Here is a 20,205-nt window from a genome sequence, read left to right as displayed (position 1 = left end):
CTGAAGTGGTTACAGTGGGCGACCCAGACTCTGACCAGGAAGGCAGGGCTAGGCGGTAGTGACACAGGCAGGCTCCAGTGGTTGAGGCATTTTATTGGACCTTCCAAGGCTGGTTGTGGGAGCGTTCCCTCCCACTGGTTGTAGGGCTCTGCAGAAGCGACCATCTTGCACAAGGTCCCTGTAGCCCAGGGACACAGGCAGGACTACTAAGCCCCCAGAACCATATGGAAAATGGTATAGTACCTGACCATTTTTGTCTGTGATTACAAATAAAATAAACATAATAAAAATAAAAAAGTCTCTGTTCTGACCACTTTTCAGGTCTTCCTGTTGGGACAGAAATGTGCAAAGCTGTTGAAGTAGGTATGCAGAGTCTTATCTTAGCCTTAAATAGTGTCTGTCTCACTTTCTTCTGATAGTTTGCTCAACTCAGCAGATGCAAAGGGGTTGGCTTGTTCTCCTTTTGATTTCGTCCACAAGGTCTTCTCTTCGGACGTCCACCTGGCCAGGAAGGAAGGACAAGGTGGTATGAGCATCTTATGTTCCACTGCTGAGCGCCCATGTCTTCCTCTAGTCATTAGGCCTGGCTCCGCTGGGAGCAGGAACCCAATCAAACACGTCAGGGGAGACAGTGCTTCCTGGGGAAGCCAGAGAGAGACACAGGGTATGTGGGGATGGAGACTATAAGCATAGTAGCATGCTACCCTCTTAGTCCTTTAGGGCGCTAATATGAATGCCAGGCTTTTGCTCAGGTCTTGAATGGGCCACCGCATCCAGAAATGGCATTCATTCCGTGTCCCTCCCCCTTCCTGCCCACCTACTTACCTCTTCCCTGCTGGCCACTGAGCGCAGCTTGATGACCCCGTCCTTGAGCTCTTGCTCACCAATGATGGCCACCAGTGGGATGCCTGTCTCCTCACAGTACTGCAGCTGATTCAATAACTTGGGGTTCTTTTTGTAGAGCAGTTCTGCCTGCAGGGGAGCAGGGAAGAAAAAAGGCCGGCTTCTGCAGTCCTCAGGGACAACCTTCTTGGGGCCCCTTGCTCTGATCTTCACCCCAAGAAATCAGCAATGGCAGGGCCACTGTGGACAAGCTTTTATTTCGTATGTGTTCAGCATTCCCAAATGTGCTGCCACCCGGGGGCTTGCCTCCTCTACCTTGATCCCAGCATCCCATAACTCTGAGACGAGCTTCAGTCTCTCTTCCAGCAGCTTCTTCTGTGCGGATGCCACAAGCACCTGTGTCTCTGTGGTCCGTACCTTCTCCTCCAAGGCCTAGAAAAGAGTTAAGAAAGAGCTGAGCTACCCTTTACAACACCTTCAGTGAGCAAACAGAGTAGGCTCTTGTCAGTATTCTGAGAACAGGCCCCAACTCCGTTAGGGCGGGCTAGTCTTTTCTCATCTAGCAATTGGGCAAAAAGTAGCTCTTAGAAGAATAAGAAATGAACTGAGTGGCTTATGTATATGACTTGCCAGAATAAATAATGGAGGGTAAAAGTAGCTTTTAAAGGAAATGGCAACCCACTCCAGTATTCTTGCCTGGAAAATTCCATGGACTGGCGGGCTACAGTCCATGGGGTCGTAAAGAGTCAGACACAACTGAGTGAGCACACACAAAGGTAGCTTATGTACAGTTTATGAACAAGCTTATCACCATCTACTATCTTGTGGATCCATCATAAGAAAGTGATATTCTGCACTCACAAAGGCAATCCAATCACTCCTAGCAGTTCTAGTACTGAGAGACTGTGTAGTACAAGACACTATCTCTTACACTAAAGCCATAGGAGGGGTTTGGATGGAAGGGAGAAAGAATGCTGCTGCTGCCTGTTTCTTTTTATGGAAAACTATTTCTGTTGTTCTTACAACGTAAGCTGCCGTTGGAACTTCAATTGGAAACCAGTGACCTCAAGAAAAGAATGGGAGCAGTGGGAAGGTTACCTAAGAACAGTAGCAACAGAAGTGGGCCTGAGGCCACGAAGGGCTTTCCTCACATTACTGTAGGTGATGGAGAGTCAAGATAGCCATCTGAAGGATCCCAGAGCCTCAGATACATGCTTCCCACTTAGAGATAGTATCAGAGTGATTGGGAACAAGACTGGAGTTAGACTGCCTGCATTCAAATTCTGACTGTGCCATTTAAACCTTTGGCAAATTATTTGATCTATAATCTTCAGTTTCCTTGCCTGAAAAATGTAAATAAGAAGCCCATGGGGTCACACAGAGTTGGACACGACTGAAGTGACTTAGTAGCAGCAGCAGCTACCCTCTTGGGTTTCCCTCATGCTGCTGCTGCTGCTAAGTCGCTTCAGTTGTGTCCGACTCTGTGCAACCCCATAGACGGCAGAGCACCAGGCTCCCCCATCCCTGGGGTTCTCCAGGCAAGAACATAGCTGTTGGTGAAGAATCTGCCTGCAATGCAGGAGACCTGGGTTTGATTCCTGGGTTGGGAAGATCTCCTGGAGAAGGAGATGGCAACCCACTCCAGTATTCTTGCCTGGAGAATCCCATGGACAGAGGAGCCTGGGAGGCCACAGTCCATAGGGTCATAAGAGTCAGACATGACTTCGCGACTAAACTACTACTACTATCCTCAGAAGGCTGTTTAAGAAGTTTTTCAGACAGTGCATGAAAAGCACTAAGCACAGTGGCCAAGCACAGAGTAGTAAAATGTTAAGTATTCTGTATTATGAGAAAGATCCAGGTCTTTAGATATATTGGCCTGGATTTCTGACAGCTCTGAGCAAAGTAGGGACCCAGAGCAAAGGATTATGTGAAGAAAGAATGATTAAAGATCCATCAAGCTGGCCTATATTAGAGTGAGAGTCTGAAGGACAGCAACTGTCTTCTCCCTTTCTTTGCAAAGATGCTCCTTGACCAGTGCAGTACTACTTCCTCCTTAGAGATCAAAGCAGATAGCTCAGGTGCCATTAGCTACCCAGAATTTCTTCCACCCAGCCCCAAGCCCTACCTCCAGCCTCTGCTCCACGATGGAAAATATCCGCTCTACTCCAATGCTGAGCCCCACACAGGGCACCTTGCGCCCTTTGGGATCAAACATGCCCACCAGCCCATCATAGCGCCCTCCAGCGGCCACGCTGCCCACACCCAGGGGTTCTTCCCCTGCTCGGGTTGGGGGCTGTAGCAGCACCGCCTCATAGATCACGCCGGTATAGTAATCCAGTCCTCGAGCAAGGCTCAGATCGAAGGAGATCTGGGGGGACAAGAACATGGTCAGTATCAGATGAGGCTCAAGCACCGGCCTTCAGCCCCAGAGCTCAGCTGAGGCTCCCATCCCAACCTGACTCACCTTGTCAGCAATGCCAAACAAGGTCAGATACTCAAATAGCAGCTTCAGGTCTCCCAGGCCCTCGAGGGCCTGTTTGTTCTGGGACAATTTAGGATCCTGGAGCAGCTGTTCCACCAGGGATACTCCACCTGGGGAGACAGATCTGTGAACCAGACTGACTGATAAGAAGAAAAAGATACATGTATGCATACACACTCATATACTCCTCTCTCTCTCCCTCTTTCTCCTATGCATGTACACATACAAAAAGGAATTTCGGCTTTAGTTTGAGGGCAGAGGGATGGCTGCTTGGGAGGTAGGCTTTGTTTCTCACCATGCTGCTGGATGTAGTCCCCAATGCGGTCAGCCACCTCGGGTGCCAGGCCCTTCTCTCCTACCATCTCATTCTTTACTTCCTCCCAGGACACCTGGGCAGACAGATACGGGTCAGGGAACCCTGGACAGCTTCCCCAGGGCAGAGCAAGATAAGGCCTCTTCAAGGGGTGTCTTGAGCAGAAGCTGCCTGTCAACGTATATCCTGGAGCTAATCTTTCTCTGTGGGCATAGAGGCAGGGCCCTCTCTCTCCTAATCTTTTCCATATCTCAGGGCAAGGTTGGACCTGGGAAAAGAATAGTCAAGTGTTTGGTGGTTACCTTGTCCAGCTTGTCCACTGAGGAGCAGATGGTGCGGAACTTGCTGTCTGGAACACCACAGACAGCAAACATCCCATCTAAGATGCGCCGATCATTCACCTACAGTGACCCAAGGCATAGTGATAAGGAATCTCTTTACATGACCCTTGATAGTGCTGGATGGTTAGGCTACTGTTCCCTCTGTACCAGGACCTTCTCCTGTTAGAGGCCAGGCCCAGCTTTGCCCCCCGCAGCTCCACTCAGCTCTGACCTTGACCAGGAAGTCGCCGATCTGGAGTGAACTCAGGATCTCACACATGATCTTCAGGCACTCTGCATCAGGAATCATGGGGTCAAATTGCCCAGCAATGTCAAAATCCTGTAGGGAGAGAGGTGGTTAGAGGTTCTCAGGGGTTTAACCATGAGGGAGGACTCCTGGGAGCTCTGCTTTCCATGAGGGAGGCCTCATTGCACTCATGTACAGGGCACGTTCTTCATTTTCTGTCTGTCAGCCCAGAGGAAAACCCCAGCCTTCCTGGGTCTCTTACCAGGCCTGGTTTTCCTCCCATCTACTGGGGCTATTCTTTTCAATATTTTTCCTTATTTCCTTCCACTGTTGTGGGGGGAGTTCATTTTCTCTCTTCATTTAGAAGCTCTGCCACCAGTCTGGATGACAGTACCTCAAATCCAATTTCCTCATCCTTTGCTGTCATCCTATCTCTGTGGTTTAATATAAAGAGCACTGGACCAAGACTTCTAGTCCTAACTTTGCCTTTCTTATCCCTATAGTCTCTTTATCTTCCTGAGCCTCAAGTTTACTCATATGTAAAATGAGGAGAATAATCCCTGTCCTATATGTGAAAATACTAAAGAAATCTTAGGGTTAGCATTATCTGGGGCATCTAGTTTGTTCAGGACACCATGAGTACGCAATAGGTTCTACTAGCTCGAGGGAGTGCTGCCTTACCCAGCGTGCCCCTATACTCACACATTGGTAGAATTCCCGATATCGGCCTCGGGTCATGGCTGGGTTATCCCGCCGATATACTTTTGCTATGTGGTAGCGTTTAATGTTGGTCAGTTTATTCATTGCCAGGTATCGAGCAAAAGGAACCTGATGACAAAGTTAAGGAGAATGGCCCACTTATCACAGTCTGGAAGTTGATGATCCTCACCAACAGAAGCTGGGGTCTAACCCCACCCTGTGTGGGTTAAAACCACCACCTGTAAGATTAACAGCATTTCTGAATATCAGCAAGAATCAACTCTGTTACCACAGGGACAGCTGAAGTCTCAAAAAATATTAAGGCTCTTTTGGGGCTGTGGTGAGCACAGCAGAGGGGTGGGCAGACTGGCCGGGGAGCAGAAAGGAGGCCCTATTCAGCGATGTCTAAGCAGATGATTCTCTGACATAGCTTGGAGATAAAGGAAACAGGCTTTTGGTCAGTTAAAGAGAACGCCGTCCATTAGACAGGACAAGGGAGATGTATTCTGAAGCCAGGGGATTGCTGCCAGAGTCAGAACTGGACCCTGACATAAAGCTGAGGTCTCAGTCAGGATTTCAGAAGCCTTCTAAGGCTAGCTATGCTCTGTTTAGCCAAAGCCCAGTTCCTACTTTAGAGAAAGAATTTCCCTGATTGCAAGATGCATTCTATTTGATCCCACCTATGTCTCAGTTCAGTTCAGTTCGGTCGCTCAGTCGTGTCCGACTCTTTGCAACCCCATGAATCACAGCACGCCAGGCCTCCCTGTCTATCACCAACTCCTGGAGTTCACTCAAACTCATGTCCATCGAGTCGGTGATGCCATCCAGCCATCTCATTCTCTGTCATCCCCTTCTCCTCCTGCCCCCTATGTCTAGCTGCCCTCAAACCTGAGGCTAGAAAAAGCCCCAGCCCAATGAGGGCCAATCCAGCCAAAGTTTAAAAAGATACAGTGAGGTCATATCGAAGAGACAGCAGCTCTCCACCCTGGTCCTTCAGGTCATAGATAAGCTTAGAGTCTTCTCCATACTTTCCAGTCAATGTTTCCTGGAGAAAAAGAAATGTGATCACAAAGATAAATATAAAAATTTAAAAGGAAGTTTTAAAAACAAAACCCCTCATTCTAACGATGACTGATTTCAACTTACATTTCTTCTAAAATTCATATATTGAACCCCCAGTCACCTCAGATTAGGGCTGTATTGGGGGACAGGGTCTTTAAAGAAGTAACTAAGCTAAAATGAGGTCATTAGGGTGAATCCTAATACAATAAAACTCATGTCCTTATAAAAAGAGGAAATCTGGACACAGAGGAGGGAAGACGATGTGAAGACACAGGGAAAAGACACCATCTAAAAGCCAAGGGGAGAGACCAGGAACAGATCCTTCCCTCACGACCCTTAGAAGGAACCAATAGCTTATCTTGGACTTTCAGCTTCCTGGCAATACATTTCTGTTGTTTAAGCCACCTCGTCTATGGTATTTTGTTATGGCAGCACTTGCAAAACTAAGTTGGTAGAAATAGAAATGAGTACAACCATTTGTTGCAGAAATTCTGTCTCTGGGAATTTACCCTGTAGATAAACGCCCACTAGTACCAGACATTGTTCTAAGCCCTGTGTCTCCATCCATGAACAAAGGCAGTCCATGCCCTCTTGGATCTTCTGAAGTAATGACAAGAGACAGGCAGTACATTAATGCAAGGAAACAAATTAACAGATAATTTCTGATAGTGATAGCTGCTTTAATGGAAATAAAATAGGTTGATATGCTAGATAAGGGTTGCTTTAGAAAAGGCATTGGAGAGGATTATTTGAGGAATGGCATTTTAATCTGTTATGTCTAATTTACCCTGAAATTAAAGTCATGCAAAGAGCAAGGGAAAAAGGGAGCTCAGGAAGAGGGAAGAGGAAGAACAAAGGCCCTATGACAGACACATTTAGCATGTTCCAGGAACAGAAAAAAGACCATGGTAGCAAAGTGGACAAGAGGAAGAATAGCATGAGATGAGAAGGGAAAGGGAGGCAGTTGCCACATCATGTAGGGTCTTGTAAGCCTGAGTATAGAGCTTAGATTTTACTATAAATGCATTGGGAGCCAGTGGGTTTTAAGCAGGGAGTGATGCAAAGAACTGCTTTTTAATAGAACTAGAAACCACCTCAAGGTCCATCAATAGGATACTTGGTTGCGTATTTATCCTTTATACGTTTGATCTGCTTGTATCTAGGAAACATCTTGGGTACAGGTGACACAGAATTCAGGGTAGTCTCGAGGCATAACAGCTTCCACTCCTGAGAAGGGCTCTCTTTTGGAAGCTGCTGGCTGCAACCAGGATAAATAAAAAGCAGGCCCTCTCCCTCTATGCCAGTCCTGTCCCCCTTCTCATGGAGAAAATACCAAGCTTTGTCTGCAATAAGAGAGAGGCCTTTGGGCCTCACTCCCTTGCCACCCGCTTTGTTGTTGGTATTCCCATTCTTCCACCACATAATTTCTCCTCATCCGTCTCTCACCTTTAGTTCAAATACAGGTGTATCAATCACTTCTGCACCATGGCGCTTGAAGCAGCTGATGATTACATCAAACACCTTCTCCCGAACTGCCATCTGCCGGGGACTATAATCTCTTGTGCCCTTGGAGTCAAAATCAGCCAGAGAACCAAGGATGCGGTTTAAAAACAAAGAACAATACAATCTAGAAATATACAAGTATGACTTCAATGATGATGAATGAAAACTCTGTCCCAAACTTAGAGTTCCCTACAGGTGACCTAGTTGTAAAACAGGTGCAAACAATTTCCTATTAACTACCACACCCATTAGCTCTCACTTTTCTAAATTTTGACCCAACTTTTACTTTGGTTCTCTCTTCCAAAATTCTTGGGGCTCTGTTCTCTGAGAAATTTTCCTAAAGTCATTTTTTGGGATAACAAAACATTTCCCTGCCTAACAGAAAACATCTACCTGATGACAGGCATATAAGCAACTCAAACTGGCTTAACTCATTGAATTCCAAATTTTACAAGTAATATTCTCTCCCAGCATACCTTAAAAAAAAATTCTAGTGAATACTATTTACCTTTAATTTGTTTCCGATAGCCCTATGACATGGACTGAGTAAATGAATTAGAACATGTTGAGAAGTTAAATCATTATTTAACGCCACTCAGCAGGTTCATGGCAGTCAGTACTAGAACTCTGTTCTTTCAGGTCAGAACTTCTAGTTTGGGTTTTTACATGCTACTCACAAGTAGGACCTCTTTATATTCTTACTGTTTACTAAGGACTCCAAAGTGGATTATTCCTGTCAATATTTATCATGTTTGAAATTAAAACTGCAAACATTTAAAAATATTAATTCACTTAACAAAAAAGAAAATCCATTACATGTTAACATAAATAACATTTTAGGAAAATGTAACTATTTTCCAAAACAAAAAGATTTGGTGAGAAGAGTGGCACTGCTTTACATTTTTGCAAATCTTTAATGTCTGGATTAACAGAAGTCATCTCTATTCTCATATATGCTTTTTGCATTCAATTCTGTGGTGATATGTTGTTCTGGTTGAGTATATAAAGAAAATCTAGCCTTACAGAGATACATAATTGTAAAATGAGGAATATTTTAATAAACTTTTCAGCTAACTTTAGGTAGTCTTAAACTACACCAAAATCTGACGAGGGAAAGCTTCTTAAGGATTGGTTACAATGTGGAATCTAAAACTACATCAATGAACTTTTTACACTGTCACATTAAAATCCATTATAAGGAACACAGAATTCATAGACAGAAAGTAGAACACTGCTTACCAGGAACTGGAGGGATGGTAAAATGGGGTATCACTACCCCATTTAATGGGTAAAGAATTTTAGTTTGGTATGGTAAAAAAGTTCTGGAGTATGAACAGTGGTGATAGTCACACAACAATATTAATGTACTTAATGCCACTGAACTGTAAACCTAAAAATGGTTGAAATGGCAAATTTTATCTATATTTTACTACAATTTAAAAGGATCTGTTACTCTATCTTGTACTTGGAATGGCTGTTTTACCCAGGCATGATTTTATAACATCAGGCATTGGTTATTTAGAAAATATTGGTTCTTTGATAACAGTTATACAGATCTTCTAAATGTTGATATGCTTCACTATACAATATCAGAAAACCATATTTGTTCATGTCACCATAGATCTCATCAAAAAAGTTTTAAGTGTTGGGAAGCTGTCAGATTCATGGTGGAAAATAACAAGTTCTAACTTTCTCTTGAACACTTGAATTTTATTTTATTGGCAACACATACTGTTGAATGTTTTGAGGTGTCAAGGTTCACTTTGTTCATTTTTGTTAAAAGATCTGCCAGATATCCAGATCTTTAACACAATAGTTTATCTTTCAAATACAAAATGTTTTCCATGAAGAAAGCAGCTAGTTCAGCTTATAATTCATACATAGCACCAAGCATTTTTTCTATTTTGGGATGTAGCAGAAGTGCTTTATGCGTGCTTCCCTTTACATCATGTAGAGTATTAAAAAAGTGTACTCAAGGGTCAATAATCAATAAAATTAATAATTTTTACTGTTTTATCAAGGACATTCTTAAGTAAAACTGAATTTTTTCCCCCTGTTTTTGAAAGTAAAGAACATAAAATGGCTATTAGTATTAGTACAGCTCCATGCCAGCATCTTGATTTGTGCTAAGACACCAGCCGTTCTACACACCAGTGATTTTGCACCTCATTGCAAATGAAAAGGGCATGTAACATTATGAAAATAATTTTGACCAGGAAGGTCCCTTGAAAGAGTCCTTTCCCTGTAATATTGAGTTTTTTGTTAACTATGAATCACACATCAAGAAATGTATTTCAACAAACTAGAGTGGATATTAACTCTTCACTATACTCACATTTTCTTTTAACATTATATGATGGAAAATTTCAAATACACATCATAGAGAATAGTACACTGAACCACCAGGTATCTACTATCCTGCTTAAACAACTATCAACATCTGCTATTTTTAAACCAAACCCCAACATTTTTTTCCTGCAGTACTTTAAATTAAATCCTAGATATCATATACTTTCATCCACAAATATTTCAGTATGATTTTCTAACATACAAAGATTAAAAAACAAAACACTGTAATACCTTTCTTACAACCAACAAAACTTAAGATCAGCCCACTTAACAGCAACCCTTTAGATAGTGCCCAAACTGTATTTATTATCGGTTGCAGTCATATCTTTTTATGCTTGGCTTGTTTGAATCAGATTCTAAATAACTTCATGGCTTGTACTGGGTTGATGTGTCTCATGTCTATTTAATCTGCAACAATTTTCTTTTTTTTTTTTTTAAATTGTCCTTTCTTGTTGAGGACATTGAGTCATTTTTCTGAAAGAATTTTTCTCATTCTAGATTTGGTTAACAGTATACTCAATGTGGTCATTTAACATGTGTTCCTCCATTTCCCATATTTCCAGTAAACTGGTAGTTAGATCTGAAGACCGATTAAATTCAGGTTCAGTTGTTCTTGGCAAGAACACTTCATAGGTGGTGCTGTGTACTTCTTATTGCATCACATCTGGTGGAGTATAATATCTGGTTGTCCTACTTTTAGCGATGCTAAGGTTGATCATTGGGTTTAGGTGAGGCCAGCCTGATCTATCAATAAATCCCCATTAATCTTTTCACCCAATAGTTTGAATAGCTATTGATGGTTACTGCCTTGGGATTTTACACACTGTCTTTTTAATGTTTGAAATGAGTTACATGTAGAAAAGAATAGCTCAATGATTTTAGGAGCGCAAAGAATTACTCTTTAAAGGTGACATCTCAACATAAGGAAGACAAATCATCTCCTACTGTGGAAGTAAATTTCACATACATTCAGTGAATACCTATTTAGTCCCAGGCAACTAGTCTCAGCCTCTCAGGTTAAATCAACCATGTGAATAATGAAAAGTCAGCAATAAATGCAATAACAGAGTATTTATGAAGTGCCAAGGGTACCTAGATGATGTGTAAGTTCAGTTTATAGAACTCACAGAGAGTGTCACCTGAACTGAAATCATGCAGGCTGAGCTAGCAACTTCATTTCACTCTACTGTCCCTCTCTATTTGATTCCAGACATAAAGTCTTTTTCTATCCAAGATTCTTTCTTGCTTCAGGATTTCCCTACCCTACCTGGGCCGATCTTCCTCACATTCTTCACCTGGCTGTCTCCCACTCATCTACAGGTCAACTAGTCTATTATTTCTTCGGACTCTGCAGTTCTCCCTTATTTTTCTCAGAGCATCCTTCCTATTTCTTTGCAGAATTTAACTTGTATTACATATCCATGTGTGGGATTATTTTTCTTCCCAAGTCTGTTTCCATTGTAGGATGTAAGGGGTGTGTGTGTGTGTGTGTTTAGTCGCTAAGTCGTGTGCAACTCTTGCGAACACATGGACTGTAGCCCACCAGGTTCCTCTGTGCATGGGATTTCCAAGGCAAAAATACTGGAGTGGGTTGCCATTTCCTTCTCCAGGGTATCTTCCCCACCCAGGGATCTAACCCGTGTCTCCTGCATTGAAGATGAATTCTTTTATCACTGATCCACCAGGGAAGCCCAAGCTCTCTGAGGGTAGGCTATATTGTTCACCATGGTACACTCACTGCTTTGTACACTGCTAGGAACACAGTGAGCACTCAGTAAATATTTACTGAATGAAAGGAGGAGTAGACTCCCCTAAGCACCCAGCTGGCCTAGCTTCTTCTATCACTTTGCCATCCCAGAATGACTCAGATAGAGTCTAGTCCAGCCTGGCGCCAAGAGCAACTGCTGTATCCTCTGCAGCATTTCAGAGGATCCTCCTCAGTGATCTGGTTCAGGGAGGCAGGCATATGTGTCTTTGTGAGTGGAATTAGGGACCCTCTAGAAGGCTCCCTAAAGGAACGATATTTACCTTGGGGGTTTTGAGCACAAACTTCGGTTTTCCTTCATCAGGGCCCAGCTGTGCCTTCAGTTTCAGTAGTTTTGCCACCTCCTCCTCGATCTGTGGAGGGAAAGTAGGCGCTGGACTACCACATCTGACACTTCCACCCGCTCCCGCCATTCATTCAGTATCCCTCCCTCATCAGGATGTGGGGCCTATCTCTCTCCTAGCTTTGCTTCTCCCAAATCCTACCCCAACTACCTCCCCACTCAGCCCGTCCTGCTATTTATCTGTCCAGTCCCATTTTCCAGATCCCTATCCTCTGAGCAGACCACCCCGGCTCTGTCCTCGCTGGCCTTGTTTTGTCCTCTCTCCCGCTGGTCGTACCTGCTCGGCGCTGGCCTTCTGCTGCTTAAGGCCCCGCACACGCTCTCCCTGAACTCGCACCAGATCCTCCAGCGCCGCACGATCAGCCATACTGGCTGCCGACTAAAGCTGACTGCTGGCTAGATGGGCTGCGGTGGCCACAGCCTCGACTCGGAGGACTTCCGGATATCGAGTAGTTGGCCCATACGCCTAGAGAGCCACCGCCCAATAAAAAATCACTTCCGGCTCCTACCGGAAGTTCGGTGGCCGGGCGGGAGCCGGAGAGGAATGAGCTAATGTGCTAGGTTTGAGAGATATAGAAGCACTTATCTCATCTTTGGTGCTCGCCTTCGCCTCCACAGCGTCCTGTAACCTTTCCTAGGGTCCTGTCTGCCTCATTCTTAGGTCCTTTGCCTCTTGTTCCGGAGATCCTGCTTCCTGCTGCAAGATGCCCCAGCTCGGACTCCTACGTGGGAGAGCCTGGACTGTGTTGCTTGGCCAGCTCCGGCGGCCGCCCGGTGCTGTGTGCATCAGGGCAGTCCGTTCTCACAGTCAGGTGAGCCAGACTGAGATAGCTCTGGTCTGTCGGGGCAGGATCTCCAGGTCTGAAAGCATGGACTCTCAGCCGGTATTCCCGCCGTATAGTCGGTCTTTAGTGAGTGCCCTCGATGTACCGACACAGAGCTAAGGCCTTTTAGGATGCTTTATTATTTAATCATCAAAGGAATCTTGAGAGGTTGGGGTTATATTTCCATTTTATAGTTGAAGCGGAGGCTGTAAGGTTAAATGACTTACGTATGGCTACGTAGTATGGGAGCATTTTAGTACAGGTCCACAATCCCTTATCTGAACCTTTTGGGGTCAAACACATTTAAAAAAATTTTAAGCAAAGAATGTGAACATTCCCACTAACGACCATAAGTAGAATGAGTTCACGTTAGAATTTACCTCAAAATGAATCCTCCTTATCCCAGTTTGGGGCTGTGGGCTTCACTGCCCTGCCTTGGAGGACAGAATCCGCCGAAGTATGAACTACACCCTTTATATTTCTGGAAGGGTGTACAGTCTGCTGGTAATAAAATCACAGATTCTGTTTTACCTTGGGAAAGACACTGTTGACTTCCTAGTAGATGCTTTGTGTTATCATGACTAACAGGGTGCATATCTTTTGTTATTTGCAGTCACAGCATCTTACTCATCTTTTCTTTTTTTTAATCCATTCCTGTTTGTTCCACAGGCATTGTTCTCTGTTCTTGAAAGAAAAAGAATGGGCTGTTCTTGGGCTGGTTCTCTCCTGTTTTCAAGTTATTTTTTCCCTATCTCTAAGCCTAATGACCATTGCTATCTTATTAACAATTTTTATTTTTTGCTCTTTGAGTGGAAACAGAACGGGAGATCATACCAGTCCCTGCTTCTAGATGGTCAGTGTTGGTAGTCTTGGGTTCCTTTCTGCCTTCATTGTTTTTGGGTGGTTAAGCTTTTCCATGTATTTTGAAAACTCCAAATATTGTGAGGAAGCTTGTATGGTAAACACCTGATCTTATATGTATTGCATATACAGCTGGGTTTTTGGAAGTGCGCTGAAATTAGGATAGATAGGTAGTGTTCAGAGTTCCTGTTGCTCAGGGCCAAAAGTATTTGCAGGTTGGTGGTGCACAGGGCCAGAGATACCACAGTCCTGGCCAGTATTTGGCCATGCCTGGTCTTAGTTGCAGCACGCAAGATCTTTTAGTTGTGGCATGGGAACTCCCAGTTGCAGCATGTGGGATCCAGGGGACCAGGGATCAAACCCAGCCACCCTTGCATTGGGAGTGTGGAGCCTTAGCTGCTGGACCACCAGGGAAGGTCCTCTGGCCAGTATGAGAGGAACTGTATCTCACATTTTTTCTGCCAGGTTGCAGAGGCATTGTTTGCATCCCAACTGAAACCTCATCAAGAGAAGTCAAATTTTATTATCAAGACCCCAAAGGTAATACCTTGTACCCCACCCTGTCCATTAGAGTGCCTTGGAGTTCTGCCCTCTGCTTCCCTTCCCAACCACTTTTAATGTTTTTATTTGTTTTGACCATACTCTATGACTACAGTGCAGAATCTTAGTTCCCTGACCAGGGATTGAACCCATATCCTAAACACAGAGTGCTAACCACTGGACCCCCAGGGAATTCCCTACTTTTAACGTTTTTTTAAATTAATTTTTAAAAAAGTCTTTACTATTCTGGAGGTACTGGGTAGGGCTCATAGTCATCTGAACCCAAAGTGATTTCAACTCCAGACCTTATATTGTAGATATAGTTTAACTCTTTGTCTTAAATGGACTTGATTTTGTTTTCACTCTGGCTCCGTTTGATTTCTAGGGTACCAGAGATCTTAGTCCCCAGCAGATGGTGGTGAGGGAGAAAATTCTTGATGTTATTGTTAGCTGCTTTAAACGTCATGGAGCAAAGGGGTTGGATACCCCGGCATTTGAACTAAAGGTAAGAGGAGAAAAAGTTCTGGAACCCCATTTCTTTACTTGCCTTATTTCCCAAAGGGCTTCTAGCCTATGTTCTGGAGTTTTCCTTTTAACCATGGCACTTCTGTTTGACCTCTGTAGGAAATGCTTACTGAGAAGTATGGAGAGGACTCTGGGCTCATCTATGATCTGAAGGATCAGGGCGGAGAGCTGTTGTCGTTGCGCTATGACCTTACTGTATCCTGAGTTCTGGAGGCTTCCCTCTTTCCAAACCCAGAGGGCAACTCTGACTAACCGGAAAAGAGTGGCTCTGGGACCCTATAGTCTTGTTGGCAGCAGTCTTAACTTCTGGTTTCTTCCAGAAGGCAATTCTGCCAGCACAGCCTGTCCTAGTGCCTTGTCATTGAAGTTTATAGTGTGTTAGGTGACCTTCCCTGGTGGTTCAGTGGTAAGACTCAGGCAGGGGGTGCAGGTTCGATCCCTGGTCGGGGAACTGAGATTCCCCCATGCCATGCAGCACAGCCAAAAAAAAGCATCCCTGGGGTAAACTTGCCGAAATACAATTCTTGACCTCTAGCCCCTGATGTTCTTAATTCTGTAGCTGGAGTAGGAGTTAGCAATCTGCATTTTAAACAGGTACTTGGGAATTAGGATGTAGGTGGTCCTTGAGCATTTGAAGAAAAATTGACTTAGAATTGTAGACAAATCGAGGTTCTGAAGCTTGACAGAACAGAACTGTCTTGACTAAGTCAAGAATTGATCTGAGTGGGAGGGAATGCCCAGACTTGAGGTTCTTGGGTCATTTCTATCTCTGTTTCCACTACTTTTTACAGAACTTACAGTCTTGCTAGCTGGGATTCCTTTGTTTGACACTATTTAACATATATTGATTGTTAAGCCATGGGTGTAGTGAGAAAGGAGACAAATAAGGTCCTTGTTCTAATTCTAGTGGGTGAGATCTGATTGATAGAGCCCCAGTCCTCCTTAATGTCTTTCCACTGGGCCTAAACTTTGGATGCAGTGTCGTTCTTCCTTAACCTATTTATATAAGGTCCCTTTTGCTCGTTATCTGGCTATGAATAAAGTGAAGAAGATGAAACGCTATCATGTTGGAAAAGTGTGGCGGCGGGAGAGCCCAACCAAAGTCCAAGGCCGCTACCGGGAGTTCTACCAGTGTGTAAGAGACCTGATGGAGGCAGCATGGTTTGATAGTTCTGGGGGCCACGACCAGGGAACTGGCTGCTCAGTAATTTTTTTCCCCATCTTTTTCTTTGCTGCAGGATTTTGACATTGCTGGTCAATTTGATCCTATGATTCCTGATGCTGAGTGTTTGAAGATCATGTGTGAAATCCTTAGCGGATTGCAGCTGGGGGATTTTCTCATTAAGGTGAGGCCAGAGCTGAGGACTGAGGGGCGAAGTCTGGATTTGGCCTAATGCTGTCTCAAAACTGTCTCAAGACATAGGTGACACCAGCCATTGAGCCTGTACCTCTAGGATTTTCTTTGTACAGGTGTTGCATTTCATACCTATATCTATATAATCATTCTGTGAAACTTCTGTCCCTTTTATGAGTCAGGAGAGATGGGACTGCCATTGTTTTGATGGCGAGGTCATTGACAAGGCATTTGGGTTCCTTTGAGTTCACAGGTCAATGACCGGAGGATTTTGGATGGGATATTTGCTGTCTGTGGTGTTCCTGAAAGCAAGTTCCATGCCATCTGCTCCTCAGTAGACAAACTAGACAAGGTAACGAAGACATGCTTCAGTAGACCCTGCCTTCAAACCTATACCCTTAGAGGAGATGGTGGCCAGAAGTGAGTTATTTCTGGGAGGGATGTAAGGAGACATTCTGAAACAAGACCTGAATTTTGCTGTGCAGTGGAGATAATGGCTAGATTTCCTAAGTTGCCTCTAACTGTGCTGAATATATTGTTAGCTACTTATGACATACCTAATGAATGAAACAAGATATCCTTTTCCATTTAGAGAAAGAGGGATCTTGGGGCTAGCATAATGTTTGGATTTTTGTGCAGATATCTTGGAAAGATGTGAGACATGAGATGGTGGTAAAGAAAGGCCTGGCTCCTGAAGTGGCTGATCAAATTGGGGATTATGTCCAATGTCATGGTAAGAACCAGTGTTTTTATTTTAGAAGTACGTGATAGAACCAGAGTAAGGATGATCCGTGTATAACTTCTACGTCTGAAACAGCTCCTTTCCATAAATGTGCTAAATTCCAGAGCCTGGTTTGAATTTAATAACCTTTTTACTTACTGTAATCAGTTATGTCTTCAGATGTCAAAGATGGAGACGTGATGAAAAGCTGGTCGGATGTGATCAGGATCTTTCTTTTTTTTTTTTTAAAGAAAATGAGGAGGGCTAGTTGGAGCACATTAGGGTTAAATTTGAATGAAACACATCTGGGTGTATAGCACAGACCTTATTTCTCCCCACATGTCTCCCCAGGTGGGATATCCTTGGTGGAGCAAATGTTCCAGGATCCCAGACTATCCCAGAACAAGCAGGTCCTAGAGGGGTTGGGAGACCTGAAGCTGCTGTTTGAATACCTGACTTTATTTGGAGTTGCTGAGAAGGTTAGCTGAGTAGGGAGTTGACCTCTTGCTGTGTCTAGGGCTCTCAGGGTCTTGAGTCTTGTGTGATACTGAGTATAACTTTGTCTCCACAGGTCTCCTTTGACCTGAGCTTGGCTCGAGGCCTGGACTACTATACAGGAGTGATCTATGAAGCAGTGCTGCTACAGACCCCAGTGCATGCTAAGGAGGAACCACTGAATGTGGGCAGTGTGGCTGCTGGTGGTCGCTATGATGGGCTGGTGGGCATGTTTGACCCCAGAGGCCACAAGGTGCCTTGTGTGGGGCTCAGCATTGGGGTAGAGCGAATCTTCTCCATTGTGGAGCAGAGGATGAAGGTAGGTCCTTGGTAGGGTTAGAGTGGGGCTGCACACCTTAAAAACTCATGTTTCTGGAGGTGTAGTTGGACTATTTTTTGATGATTGTTTTTGTTTTCTTGAAATATTGGTGCAAAAGAAGTTTTTATTAGTTTACTTTCTCTCTCTCTTTTACTAGACTTTTGGTGAGAAGATACGGACCACAGAGACCCAAGTGTTTGTGGCCACACCACAGAAGAACTTTCTTCAAGAACGGTTAAAGCTAATTGCAGAGCTTTGGGATGCTGGGATCAAGGTATAAAGGAGCTAAAATCCACACCATCTAGGTATATGTAGAATTCGTGCACCAGGCCCACTTCTAGCTTATATCTAGGGTGGAACTCAAGACCTTTCTAGTCTTCACTGGAGTATCTTCTTAGGGTACAAGTAGGCTAGCTACTTACCTGTTAGGTATGTTTGCTCCTGGGATTTCAGTGGTATGCTTAACTTCTAAATCCCCTATTCTTACTCCATCCTTTTCAGGCAGAGCTGATGTATAAGAACAACCCTAAACTACTACCTCAACTGCACTACTGTGAGAACATGGGCATTCCACTGGTGGTCATTACTGGTGAGCAAGAACTGAAGGAAGGGGTCATCACGCTCCGTTCAGTGGCCAGCAGGGAGGAGGTGAGTCAGGCCAGCCAGAAATGGAAGGGACCAAGTGTTTCTACCTTTCTTAGATTCTTTGAGAAATATGTATATTGTAGCTGTGGAAGTATCCAGGGTTAATAGTGTGAGAGGTGAATGAGGCTCCATCCTGGGCAACCATTAGAGCTGATGATTGGCTGGATGGGCAAAATGACAAGTGAAATCTCCATGGGTATTTCGAGATTAATCAACAAAACAGACATAGATTAGGTGTTTGAATCACTTTAGTCTTGAGGGGAAACATTGTCCAGGTCAGGTTGAAGCACATACTCCTCCCTACTGGTTGCCCAAGTAGTGGGAGCAATTGCAGAGTTAAATGAATCCAGAAAAGCAGAGGCTAAGAAACTAGTATCACTTTCTAGTTTGTCACATGAGGGTTCTCTTATGTTTCAGGTGGCCATTAAACGGGAAAATCTAGTGGCTGAAATTCAGAAACGACTGTCTGAGTCTTGATCATCACCTGAATGCCATCTGCTGGTCTTCGTAGAAAAGGTTTCACCTAGGACTGACTTCCTAATGGACTTCACACCTGCTGGCCAGAATGGGTGACAAGTGTGTCTGGATCCTTCCTCCTTTCTGCGTACGGAACTGTAGAACGCCCTGAGGACTCCTAGGCTAGTGTGAGCAGCTTTGCTGCATGGGCACAGATGGCTGGTATGTGAAAGAGATATGCTCTAACTGCCAAGGCAGATGGCAGATTTGAAATGCCATTGAACGCTGCCAACAGTGTGCTGAGATGGTTGCTGTCAGCAAGTCTCTGGGAGAGTCACCTCAGGTTGAGAGGATTCTGAACCATTGAGATCAAAAGTCAAATATTTAGCCTTCCACTATGACTTCTGGAAAGTTTGTCCAAAACCTAGTCATGGGCTGTCCAGGGAGTTTTGGGGAGACAACAAGGAGGGAAATGACTGCTTTCTTTTTTTGTTTGAGAACAGAGTTGCTATCCTAAGGGTATTGCACTGCCCATATTGATGTGGCATCTCTCTAGCCCATCCACTGTTGATAATAACAGGGTGAGCCTGTTTGTTTAATAATCTTGAATGTTAAGCTTAATAGGTGACCTGACAAGATGGAGATATGATTTTGGAGCCCATTACCTGTGCTGGAATCACTTCTCTGACTTCCATGTCCTGCCATGGAGGTAGCTGTTCTTGAAGTGGTTGTATAATATATTAAATAAAACTTAAATGGAGTAGTTTGAGTAATTTGTTATCAAGGGGTTGGTTTGCATAGGCCATAGAAAACGCTTGAGTGTACACTGGAGGATTCTGTGAACTTGGAGTACTCTCCCTGGGGTGATGCTTCTGTATTGAGTGAAGGGAGTGGCCACTGTTCCCCCTCCTCCCAACTTAGAGATAAAATCACACCACCAAATCAGTGTATAGTGAGATATCTGCTAGAGTTCTTCACGGGAGTGTTGCTGATACCCACCTTCCCAAGTCCAATCATGTTGTTTATACTGCCCTATGGAGTTGGTGATGGACAGGGAGGCCTGGCGTGCTGCGATTCGTGGGGTCGCAAAGAGTCGGACACGACTGAACGACTGAACTGAACTGAAACTGATGGATTAAATGACCCTAATATTCTCAGCTGGAGGAAAAATGAGTGAACCAAAGGGTGCTAGCATTGCTTCAAGATAGAGACAAATTGCAAAAAGCGCTTTGTATTTGTGTGTTGGGAAGGCTGCAACCTTTACAAACAGTTCTGAGCTCTGAGGCCGTATCTTTAGTGCTTGCGGTGAAGCACTAAAAGTGAAGCATTTGAGACCCTATAACCGCGCTTCAGCCTTAAATGTTTGGAAGCTCCCGGAATGCACTCAAGTTTATTAGACTAGATCGGAGAGCACTGATCTGAATCTGATTTTCAAGACGAGTGGAACCTGCCTGTTGTGAAAGCCAGGGCAAAAACGTTTGCAGGCGCCCTTACTTCCGTGTTGCTTCATACTTTCCTTGCGCATGCGCTATTTCC

General features: G+C 44.2%; 2 protein-coding genes across 3 annotated transcripts; one reads left to right on the top strand and one right to left on the bottom strand.

The window, feature by feature from the left end:
* Nucleotides 1-73: 73 nt before the first annotated feature.
* HARS1 (histidyl-tRNA synthetase 1) lies at nt 74-12,373 on the bottom strand. Of its 2 annotated transcripts, none has more exons than XM_088838613.1 (13): nt 12,207-12,373; nt 11,850-11,939; nt 7,416-7,535; nt 5,857-5,952; nt 4,911-5,036; nt 4,194-4,301; nt 3,944-4,042; nt 3,624-3,717; nt 3,311-3,438; nt 2,972-3,214; nt 1,159-1,275; nt 826-972; nt 74-638 (listed from the first exon to the last, which is right to left on the bottom strand). In XM_088838613.1, the coding sequence occupies exons 1-13, from the start codon at nt 12,294-12,296 to the stop codon at nt 387-389; spliced, it is 1,710 nt and encodes a 569-aa protein (XP_088694739.1). In that variant the 5' UTR covers nt 12,297-12,373; the 3' UTR covers nt 74-386. The 2 variants fall into 2 exon arrangements, with proteins under 2 accessions (XP_088694739.1, XP_055286972.2); XM_055430997.2 differs by having other exon boundaries at nt 74-501; nt 12,207-12,370.
* Nucleotides 12,374-12,449: 76 nt separating this feature from the next.
* Nucleotides 12,450-19,429, top strand: HARS2 (histidyl-tRNA synthetase 2, mitochondrial). Its single transcript, XM_055430999.2, has 13 exons — nt 12,450-12,741; nt 14,080-14,154; nt 14,540-14,659; nt 14,779-14,874; nt 15,689-15,814; nt 15,918-16,025; nt 16,287-16,385; nt 16,673-16,766; nt 17,106-17,233; nt 17,326-17,568; nt 17,726-17,842; nt 18,070-18,216; nt 18,631-19,429. The coding sequence occupies exons 1-13, from the start codon at nt 12,634-12,636 to the stop codon at nt 18,688-18,690; spliced, it is 1,521 nt and encodes a 506-aa protein (XP_055286974.1). The 5' UTR covers nt 12,450-12,633; the 3' UTR covers nt 18,691-19,429.
* Nucleotides 19,430-20,205: the final 776 nt, after the last annotated feature.

Source organism: Moschus berezovskii, chromosome 8, assembly GCF_049115385.1.
Source record: "Moschus berezovskii isolate FMDL1 chromosome 8, NW_MosBer_1.0, whole genome shotgun sequence".
NCBI classification, from domain to species: domain Eukaryota; kingdom Metazoa; phylum Chordata; class Mammalia; order Artiodactyla; family Moschidae; genus Moschus; species Moschus berezovskii.
This window is presented reverse-complemented; position numbering and strand designations above follow the sequence as displayed.